At 43.0% G+C, this 11,280-nt stretch overlaps 1 protein-coding gene across 3 annotated transcripts in view; it reads left to right on the top strand.

Moving 5' to 3' along the window:
* Positions 1–716: 716 nt before the first annotated feature.
* The window catches only part of arvcfa (ARVCF delta catenin family member a), an 84,212-nt gene continuing 73,648 nt past the window's right edge, over positions 717–11,280 (top strand). For 2 of the 3 annotated variants that reach the window (XM_070552766.1, XM_070552765.1), the window contains exons 1-5: positions 717–1,056; positions 6,458–6,634; positions 7,206–7,798; positions 10,516–10,994; positions 11,075–11,261. In XM_070552766.1, the coding sequence (XP_070408867.1) occupies positions 1,036–1,056; positions 6,458–6,634; positions 7,206–7,798; positions 10,516–10,994; positions 11,075–11,261 (1,457 nt within the window). In that variant the 5' untranslated portion in view covers positions 717–1,035. The remainder of the gene's footprint in view (positions 1,057–6,457; positions 6,635–7,205; positions 7,799–10,515; positions 10,995–11,074; positions 11,262–11,280) is intronic. The other variant, XM_070552764.1, reaches the window with a different exon arrangement.

Below are 11,280 nucleotides of genomic sequence, written 5' to 3'. Positions count from 1 at the left end.
TCAAATATGACAAAGTGTGGCCCATAAAGGCTATGAAACATAAAAGAAACTCCACTGAGACCAATAAGAACTTCCAAACGCTCTGGGATCAATGGTATTGAAAGGCTCTCATAAATCAATAAGATAAGAATGTAGAAACCATGTAGAAACAGTTTATTTTTGCAATCAACAAAATAATTAACATGTTTAGTCGAGCGGAGCTGTGGGGACAGTAAAAGCATCTCCTCTGTTTCACGTCTGAACCAGACCAGGATAAACTATGCAGGTTTAGAACCAAGTGGACTTGTGGGTGGACAGGGATGCGTTTGTGTCTAGCTCACTTTGCAGAGCAGATCTCTTAGCTTCAGCGTGAAGAGTGTTTCTCTGCCCACTGCTGAATGCGGCGCTTCCCCACCCCTCCCGTACCCTCCCTCCCCCTCTTCGATTCTTGTTATGCTGCACATGGGTGACACAGGACTGAACTAGTGCACGCTGCTCTACGTGCTCCAGCTGCATCTGCTTGTGAGCCTACAGGGAACTGTGTGTGTGTGTGTGAAGCTTTCATGTGTGCTACTCTGCCTGTATGCACCAGAAAATATGGAGGGGTGTGTGTGTAGGGGAGAGAGGGTGAGACCACGGGGGGACTGCAGGGGTCTGCACTCACCTAAGCCATTCACAGGGCTCAGCATCACACAGTTGATTCAGCACCTTGGTAATAGCGCACACATAAACTGCAGCGCAGATCAGAGGAGGAGTGCGGTTATGAGAGAGAGGGGAGGACATCTCTGCTGAGCAAATGTGTGCACAGCGCGTCTAGTGTGTGTTCAGGGGAGAAATAGAGTGTGGGAGCGGGGAGGGAGAGAAGGAGCGGACGTGTGTTGGTGGGAGCTGGGAGGAAGGATGGCTGCTCTTGTTTGAGCTGCCTCACATGTTCAGCAGGAGGCAAACATTTTTAGTAATAATAAAAATAATCATTAAAAAAGCAGCAGGGGCTCAGGAGCAGACTGAGGGACGCGTCTTGTTTATCATTTGTTGGGGAGCAGAAAAGACTTGGCAATGCCCGCTGAAGTGAAAGAGGTAAGTGTGTGTTGGAATGGCTCTGTTTTATTCGTTCCCTCCTCTTTTTCCTTTTTTCCCCCTCCTCATCAGTTGTTTGGTCTTCCTGCAGCACTCCACAGTGTTTGTTGCATTCTGCCTCTGTCATGATGATTTAAGGGGCATCAGTTGCTTCACTCCCATGCCTCTCGCTGCTGGCTGATGCGGTCCTCTTGTGCGTCTGATGACATGATGCTAACATCTTCACCGTGTGTGTGTGTGCACGTACGAATACGAATGCATAGGCTATATCGGATAAAAGCGGACAAGTTTGATTGCATTCTGAGGAGAAGGAGTTTCTCTCGCTCTGTGTGAGGAGGGCTGAGTCTGCACACTCTCTGCGTTGCCATGATGCTTCACCGAGACATTAAATTTGACCATGCAGCATTTTACAGCATCAGGCTCCAAGTCTAGTCAAAAATGGTGGAAAATAAGAACTTTTAAGAACAATTCCAGGTCTTTTTTCATACGTGACGTCAAATTTTAGCCTTTCCTCTGCAGCTTTAGGTTAAAGCATGACATCTGGGGTTTGCTTCCGCAGGAAATGAGTCTCTTTTAAAAGTGCATTTACAGTGCATGTGCAATTTACAGCCTCTGTTTAAAATGCATGAGCTACAGATTCAACAGATAGCTTAGACAAAGTTGTGACTAATGTTTTCTGACATCACTGGCTTGTTTGGTCATCCTGTGGAAGCAGCGCTGCTGCGTTTTGATAAAGCTTTATGTCACTGAAATCTTTACAGCATTAGACTACAAGGCTCCTAAAATAATACAGCACCTGCAGCTGTCCTGAATACTGAGAGGTGATGGGGACGAGGTACTAATCATGCCATCCTGTTCAGCCTGCATTTTTTGCTGTTATTTTTATTTTATGGAAGTCAAATACAGAGCTGTTGTCCTGACCTATTTGGCTCCAGGAGCACACTCAGTGATGGTGCAGAGAGTTATTTAAATAAGCCTTGACTCACAGTGGCCTGGCCTTCCCTGGAGCTTGAATCAGACAGCAGCAGCAGCACGGAGGTCCGTGTCCAGCCTGTTATCATTCTCCAAATCCTTAATCAAGCTGTCTGCAGAGGACAGCGGCACATCGTCTGTCTTCTGGCCAAGCGTTCATTTGGTGCTGCCTAACAATGTCCAGTCACCCTTAGCCCCTGAGGTGAGGAGCTAGGATCACCAACACCAGCTTCTCCCGGTGACACTTTCATGTCCTCTTCCCTCCAACATGGATATGAGATAGCTCTTGTGTTTGGTGAGGTGCTCAAAAATCTCCACATCCAGCCAGCTTCATTCAGACTTTAGTTGTTCTTTGGATGAAAGCTGCATAAAATGTTCCAATTTGCGCTGATTTAACAGATGAACAGCTTTTTCTTTTCCCTTGGCACATCCTTCAGCGATGAATTCAGTTCATGTGTTAAATGGATTTATATAAAAGACACAACTTTCAAATGATAAAAGGATTCAACAGAAGTTCTATTGTGGTTTTGTTATTGCTGTTAGAGAAAGGCTATTGCTCAACAGAGAAACAGTCATTTAATGACATCAATAAAGCAGTAGATCTTGTTTTTGTAGACTCTAAATGAACGATTAGTTTGTAAGATCTCAGCAACAAATGTGTTTATAGTCCAAAAAGGGCCTCTAGTTGTTGTTTTTGGTTTTGGTTTTAAGAAAATGCTGAATAATTAATCTTTTCTACCAAATAAAATGCTTCATGTTTCAAGAGAGAGGCGATGTCAAGTTCTGCATGAAATAAAGAAGAAAAAACATCCAGGTTCTACACAAATCTCCACTCATGACACGTTAAATCACAAAACAATGTAAATGTGTTTTGTCAGACATTTTCCGATAAAAGAACAACATGAAGATTCCAGCGTTGATGAGGAACGTTTTCATTTATCCCTTCTGTCAGACTCAAACACAAAAAGCCAGACAAATAAAACACGTGTCATGTTTTCACCATGTTGACCTACTAAACTTTACCTGAGAGACCTGAAGCAAAAATCTAACAAAATATTATCCCCCTGTGCTCACTGGAACAGACAAGCCACCTGAGCTCAAACAACAAAACCTGCAAAGTGTTTTTTTCATCCCCACTTTGTATTCAAACGCCTCTGAGTGAATGTTTCCTGTCAGTTTTTGCACACATCAGAAGGAGGAGGATGCTTTCACTGGAAATGATGAGTTCTAATTAGAGAAAGTTGGGTGATAACGAATGAATTTATCTTCATTTGTTTCAAAGAGGCAGGTTTTAATTCAGTTAAAAGAGAAACAGAGCACTTAAGTTAGAGGAATGATCTCTTGTGGATAAAATAAATGAACTCTCGCTCCAGTGGGCATGCAAACACAAAGCCAAAGGTGCATTTATGAATTCATACACATTAGGAGTAATTTCTAAACCCACTGATTTATCGTGTTCTCTCAAGCATCAATCTGAAATAATAGCTGCCATGGCAGCTATTATCTTTTAAAGTGATGCTTGTTTTACTGTTGTCTGATTAGAACGGAGCTTTAAGTAAAAACATTTTTTAGTGGAGATTATATTTTTCCCTTTGCCTTGTTTAATTCTAGGTTCCACAAAAATTCACACAGGTAGCTGGGAAGCAGCAACTTTTCAAGAAAAAACACTGCAGTCCCGCAGATCCAAATCGATAAAGTTTAAGATGATTAATTATGAAATAAGTCATGTAAAAGAAAATTCCTTCATTGTCCGATAATTGGGAGATTCAGGTGTACTAGCAGCAAGTTACAGGTAAACATCCATATATGCACATCCACACAAAGGTAAAAGAAAAATATAAAAACAGTAAAGTTAGAATTAAAGTTTGTTTCAAGGGTTAGGGTTACACTACAATACTGTGCAAATAATAGCAGGGATCTAAAGTTGTAGAGTCTGTTAGAAGCAGTGTTGGTTAAAGACTTTGATAAAGTCTTACAGCTGCTGAGAGGAGGGATATCCAGCAACGCTCCCTCATGCATCAAGGATGTAGCAGTCTGTCAGTGAAGGAGCATGCAGCTTCATGCACTGGGTGCACTGCACTGTCCAAGAGTGACATTATCTTTTGTCTCCTACTAACTGAAAATTATGTGTGTGTGTGTGTGTGTGTGTGTGTGTGTGTGTGTGTGTGTGCGTATCCTGTCTGTCTGCTTGTCCGTAAGTAATTATGTTTTTATAGCACTTATCACAGAAAGAAAAATCACAAAGTTCTTTTCAAAGATCAACAAAGCAAATCATAAAGTCATAAAATCATCCTAAAAATAATCCATCCATCCATCCATCCATTTTCTGAACCTGCTTTGTCCACACGGGGTCGCGGGATCCTAAAAATAAAACAACAAAATATCATAAAACAAATTAAAAATGAATAAAATCACAAAATGTCATCACGCTGTCAAAATTCGATGTTGTCTTGTGCATCATGGATTCAGTAAACTACACAACAGGATGAGTATCTGAAATTCTTCCTGTGACGGTCAATGAACTCCATCATTAAAGGATAGATGAAGAAAAAAAAGTTTCAAATGACAAATAAATAAATAAATAAATAAATAAATTTGTTCAAATTTTAAAAACATTTCACTTAATTACTAGCCTGGTGAGTCATCCTGTTCTAGACTACTAATACACCTCAATGTAAGTTATAAAAATGTCAAATTGTTGTGTTGATGTTGTGTTTTTATTTCAGTGTTCTTGTTCTTTGCTGCTAGACTGATTAGTAAAATTTTGTTTTTTCCGTAATATTCAGGAAAAATGTGTCATGTTTATGTTTGTTTATATTTTTGTATTTGGCAAATGCTTTTGTCCAGAACATCACAAAGCCGCTACCATTGAGGCTGGCAACAAACCATTGAGAGAGAAAAACACTTCAGATGCAGAGATGTTCCATTCTGGACTCTGTGGCCCAGGGCTATTCCATTCCAGGCCTGGAGGGCCGGTACCCAGCACGTTTTAGTTTGAACCCTTCTTCAACACACCTGATTTCAATCAGCAGGCGATTAGCAGGCTTCTCCCAACGCACTGGAAACATGCACTTGGTCACCCAGCGTCAGTTTTCGAGGCTTTGGGAGTGAGAATGTGTTGGTGATTCAACAACTGAATCAGGTGTGTTGAAGCACAGAAACCACTAAAATGTGTTGAAAACCGGCCCTCCAGGACCAGAATTGAACACCCTTGCTGTAGGCTAACATCATGACTTTGATGCGGGCGATTATGGGTAGCTAGCTAGTGGAGCTAGACAAACAGAGGGGGTGACGATGAGTCGTTGTGGTCTGGACAATTTGCAGAGGTTTCACACGACTGGCTGGGAGGCCAGTTAGAAGAGCATTGCAGTAGCCAAGGCAGGAGATGACTAAAGACTGCACCAGGAGCTGAATGACCGCCTCGGTCTTTTGCATGTTAAACAAAGCAGCCATGGAAGCAACATGATCTTTAAAGTTCAGCTGGTTATCAATCATGACCCAGTAAAGCTTAGGGTCAGCAGTAGCTCAGGGGGTAGAGCGGGTTGTCCAGTAATTGGAAGGTTGTAGGTTCGGTCCCAGCTCCTGCCAGAGAATGCTGCTGTTGTGCTCTTGGACAAGACGCAAAACCCACCTTGCCTGCTGGTGGTGGTCAAAGGGAATGGTGGTGCCAATGCTCAGCAGCTTTGCTTCCTCAGTGCTCCCCAGGGCAGCTGTGGCTACACTGTAGCACATTACCACCAGCGTGTGGAGGTGTGTATGAATGGGTGGATGACTGAATATCCTCTTTTAGAAAACAATGCCGCCAATCTTCCACAATGGCGAGCCAGCATCTTGGAGCTTTAGGTCATTTATAAGTGGTCAGACCGTGGCGGTAATGTGGTGCAATCATGTTCGTTTTACAAAAGATTACGCAATGGCGGTATATGCAGGAAATGGGGGCGGTCTCTGCGCGGCCACAGACTTCCATTTATCTTGGACATAACTTGCTTTTTATGGCAATCAAAGCCGCTCCTAAGGGTGTCTGTCTCAGGTGATTTTACCTCCAGCTCCAGAGAGAAGGTTCTGGAGCTCCGCATCACTCTAATTTATCATCTCAGCTGATTCTGTTTACAAAAATGAAACTTGTGCACATGTTTACTTTCATCTTAAATAGTTGCCAGCCGGAGCTTGGCAGTAACTCCCCACGTGATCATGACACCTCCCTCTGTTGCACCAAAGCATAATATGCATTCCCAAGTCCAGTGTTGTGGCAACATTACTACCAAGCTTGGCGGAACGAATGCAGCAAAATTCCCAACGCCATGCTGCCACGACGTGCTCATAAGACTCACTCTGGTGGCAGCATTACGCTGATTTACCACACTCACAAACTCAGTGACATGCTAATGTACCTGCTAATGTGTGTGTGTGTGTGTGTGTGTGTGTTTAGGAACAGAGTTTGGAAGGACCCCCTCCTCTCTCTCTGTCCCAAGAGGTTAAAGAGGTGACCCACGAGAACCCCGCCTCCACCGATGAACTGGACACGCCCACTTCCACAGCCTCTGTGATGACCTCGACCAATGACAGCTCCACAGAGACGGACACCCCCCAGCAAACTGACTCTGAGGTCCGTTGTGCATTTGATTTCAACTTGTTTTTTTAAATCGCCACAAAGCTAAGTGTGCTTTATTTAGTTTTCTTCTTTTTCACGTTTAAACGTTTTGGCTTAAAGACGAATCAGAGACAAACTCTTTTCCTACATTTAGCCACAAATGAGTTAAAATCCAAATCAATTTGCACCACCAAATTAAATTTCCTCCAATTTGTTCTGTTTCTAAAGAGTGGCTTGACCTCAAGTTGTTTCATCAGAGTCCAACACAAACTCATTCAATTCCTTTTCTGGCAGGGACAAAGAATGTATAATTTATAAGATGCTCATGAGGCCAAGGATGTCCCGAAATGTCAACGATTAATATTTTGTATGAGCGCGGGGATGGGTGGTGGTAAGCACATGGTGCATGCTCCAAAAACCTGTTGGATCAATGTTCTGAGTAGATTAGGACCAAACACTTGATGCTCTGGATGTTGTGGTGTTTCAAGGGAGACAGGAAGCCTGTCGATCACTTAGACTAATTAGAGTTTAAAGACAAGCAGATTCTACTTTTGCTGAGCTAAATGCTGTGAATGAATCCCTGCAGGCTGCGGAGCAGGACGGAGAAAAGCCTCCAGGTGAGACAAAGGAAACATCAGCGGTGCAGCAGGAGGACACCCTGACACCAAATCCAGCGGACCTTACATCAGCTCAGGAGACTCGAGATAAAACTTCCACTGAGCAGGCAAGCCCTGAACCAAACGTGGAGCCTCCTGAATCTGCTACCACAACAGCAACAACAACCACCAGCAGCAGCAGCACCACAACCCCACAGCTAGTGCTGCAGTCAGGAAATCCTCATCCTATGAACCCAGAGAGCCAGAACAGAGTCTACGCCCTCCCTGACTCCTACAGAGGCATCAGTGGTGATGTCTGTGCAGGATATGGGAGCCTGTCTCGTTTTAGCCTCCACGGCTACATGCCCACCAAAAACTTCCAGCCCGGGGCTCACTACACCTTACCATTCATCAGGGACAGCTATGCCCCTGCGGGCCTCAGCAGCCAGACGGAGGAGGACAGTAAAAATCCTCTGGACATGAAGACTGACCTCCCAGCTGTCAGTTACCCAACTCTGGGGGGAATCCACCAGTTCAGGCCAATTACCACCATGGAGCTCCTCAGGGAGCCCTCGAGAACCAGGTAGGAGGACGTCACATCGGCCGAAATGTTACTGATCCCAGAGAGGGCAGTGTGCAGATGTTTAGGACCTTGGTGTTTCTGTGGAGAATAGATCTGGGTTCAGATATAGTTTAAAAGTGAAATGGAACAACTTAGAAACGGGTTAAATGTATCTCCAGCTGCTGTATATTATCCTCTGCAGGATATTTTTGTAAAATGCTTGAAGATCTTCTGACATCATGACAAAAAAAAAAAAAAGAGAAATAGATTTTTCAATGTTCAATCGCCTAGACACCAGATTATGATTAATTAGAGGACAGTTTAAATTTCCTATTAAAAGCATGTAATCCTGTTTTATTAGGATCCCAAAATAAAATGATGAGCATAAAAAGGATTTTAATTGAAGATGTGCTTTAAAGAGGGTGAACCCCCCCCCAATAAAGAATAGCATGAATTCTGCACCCTGCACAACTAAACAATGTGTGGAGGACTTTCAGTGATGGTAACATGAATCAAACTCCACCCAGAGGAGGCGTCGGCTTTGTCCCGATGAGTCAGTGTGGACAATAACAAGACAGACGGACAGCAGTTAGGTCACACTTGATATCAATCAGGCGTGGCAGCCTGCTGCAAAGTTGATAAATAAGGAGGTTTCAAGTGTTATTGCCTGCCAGAAGCTTTTGCCTCAGCCCATCCAGAGTGATAGAGCGGTTTACAAATGGCCGTGGCGAAACTCTGTCCATGAGACGCAGAATTCCTCTGAACAAGCTTCATCCGACGTGTCAAATGGGAATCCTTCGCAGTTCTTGTTGTGATCTAAATGACAGGAACGATTCTGTCTCATATTTGTTTTTTCTGACTAATAGAGAAGAAAAGCAAGTAGGAAAAAGTGTTGAATGAAGTGTTCTGTTTAGATATTTCGGTCTACGTTTGCACCACTGTACTGAAATAAAATGGTGTATAAACATTTCCAAAGCAAAGAAAAATGTAATTTTGCTGCTGGAATCCTTGATATTTAAAATGTGACCCAGACAACAAACTAAAAGCTGGAAGGAATCAAAAGGGTTCCAAAGCAACCTGATTCCAATCTTTAGAAATGCGTGTGATGTGTTAGATCCTGATAATAATCTCTGGAAATAAAATATTAAATTAAGTGTTTTGACATATAGAAAGCTTTAAAACAGAAAAAGCTTGAGAAATAAGGTTAATGCAATAAATAAAAAAGAAATCATAAAAAAAAATGCTGTTTAACTTTTTGCTAATGTTTACTTAATTGCAGACAAAATGTCAAACTGAAAACAAGATAGTTAATTTTTCTTTTCTATCCAGTTCAGAGGTGTGACCAAGTCACTGCTTTGCAAGTCACAAGTAAGCCACGAGTCTTTCCAGTCAAGTCTCGAGTCAAGTCCAAGTCAAAGACAACCAAGTCTAAGTCGAGTCCAAAGTTAATGATGTGGAAGTCCAAGTCAAGTCCAAGTCATTAACTATGAATTTTCAAGTCATAATCAAGTCATCTGTCCGACTTCAATTTAATGACAATGATAATAAATAAATTCCAGAAATAAAGCTTCTTAAAGCTTTGTTTATTTGCTCAAACAAGCAGAAAGTGCAACTGAAACTGATTATAAACAAAGTGCTGATGCATTTAGCAGTACAAGATCAAACCCAGAACAAAGAAAGATTTATGATTTTTGTCCATGTCGTGCAACTTTTGTGCTAAAATATCAAATATGCTCAAGTCATCATCAAGTCAACAGATGCAAGTTTAGAATATTGTGAAAAGGTTAAATATTCTAAACGCAAAATGTCACACTCTAATCAGCTAATGAATCCTAAACACCTGCAAAGGGTTCCTGAGCCTTTAGATGGTCTCTCAGTCTAAGAAGAATTACTGAAATAGATGTACTTTAGTAGGAAATTCTCGTTTTTTGAGTTTCACCTGTAATACTTGTTCCTTTTGAAATACGATCGGTCACATGCATGCAGAACATAAAATTTCAACCCTCATTTCCTGGATTGGTTGCAGACAGGACAAGTTTGGGGAAACAGGGTTAGTAAAGGCTAATCTCTTCTGCATAACACTGTAAAATCAGCATTCGTGGACTCACCCATCTTGGCTTGCGACTGTGGAAAGCTGTTGTTGATTTAGCTTCAAGAACAGAACAGCTAGTAGAAGCTAACTGTTAGCATTAGCAACTTTCAAAAATTGTGGAACACGTTTAGACTTGTGTTATTTGCTGAGATAAACTCCCATTAGTCATCATTACACACTGGTGAAATTATATCTCCGCATTTGAGCCATCCCTGTGGGGAGCGGTGAGCTGCAGCTGTGGCTGCGCTCAGGAACTATTTGGTGGTTTAACCCCCCAGACCAACCCCTTAAAGCTTAGCGTCAAGCAGGGAGGGATTGGGCCCCATTCTTAAGGTCTTTGATATGATCCAACAGGGATTTGAACCCCAATCTCCCAGTCCCAGGGCTGACACTCATAGGCCACTGAGGGAGTAAGACATCAACATTGCATTTAGTACTTAAGAAATAAAAAGCGGAAGCAGCGCAAGAGTCGTGTTGCCGTTAGCCAACCAGAGACAATGCATTTGCTTATCAGGAATATTAATGACTAAGACTCCAATTTCTGAACTTGAGCTTTGCTTAAAGTTCTGATGGTCCAATTGAAAACCCAGTAAGGCATTTTTAAAGGTAAAAATATTGCCTACCCTGTGAATTTGTGTCTCTCTAGAAGTGGATATGACGACGCCTTCATGGCCCAGCTGGAGGGGAACCTGAACCCTTTCTTCCAGGCCATGTGTCGAGCACAGACCCTGCAGATACCTCACAAACGCAGCAGCATGGTGAGCCTGGACAGCATCCGAAGAGACCCCCGCTGGAGGGACCCCAATCTTCAGGAGGTGATCGCGATGCTCAGGCACCCGATGGACCCGGTCAAGTCCAACGCCGCCGCTTATTTGCAGCACTTGTGCTATGAGAATGACCTAATCAAACAGGAAGTCCGTCAGTTGAACGGTGTGCCAATCTTGGTAGAGCTGTTGGATCATCCCAAGGCTGAAGTCCACCGCAAGGCTTGCGGTGCTTTGCGTAATATATCATATGGGAAAGACCACAATAACAAAATGACCATCAAGAATTGTGACGGCATCCAAGCTTTAGTCAGACTGCTGAGGAAGACCAGCAGCATGGAGGTCAAAGAGCTGGTCACAGGTACAACCGAACTTCCAATCCTTGGAGAGAATCTACAACTTGTGTCTGCAGCTTTTTCTTTTCTTCTGTACACACCGTAGGCACTCTGTGGAACCTCTCGTCACACGAGCCACTCAAACTGATAATCATCAACCAGGGACTTCAAACCCTGACTGACGAAATCATCATCCCACACTCAGGCTGGAGGAGGAGAGATTCAGCCGACTCCTCCAAACCACAGAGCGCTGAATGGACAACTGTCTTCAAGAACACTTCTGGATGCCTGAGGTAGGACGCTGTCACAGAA

The sequence above is a fragment of the Nothobranchius furzeri genome, chromosome 6, assembly GCF_043380555.1.
Source record: "Nothobranchius furzeri strain GRZ-AD chromosome 6, NfurGRZ-RIMD1, whole genome shotgun sequence".
Lineage (NCBI taxonomy): Eukaryota > Metazoa > Chordata > Actinopteri > Cyprinodontiformes > Nothobranchiidae > Nothobranchius > Nothobranchius furzeri.
Note: the sequence above shows the minus strand (reverse complement) of the source record. Positions and strands in the feature narration are given on the sequence as shown.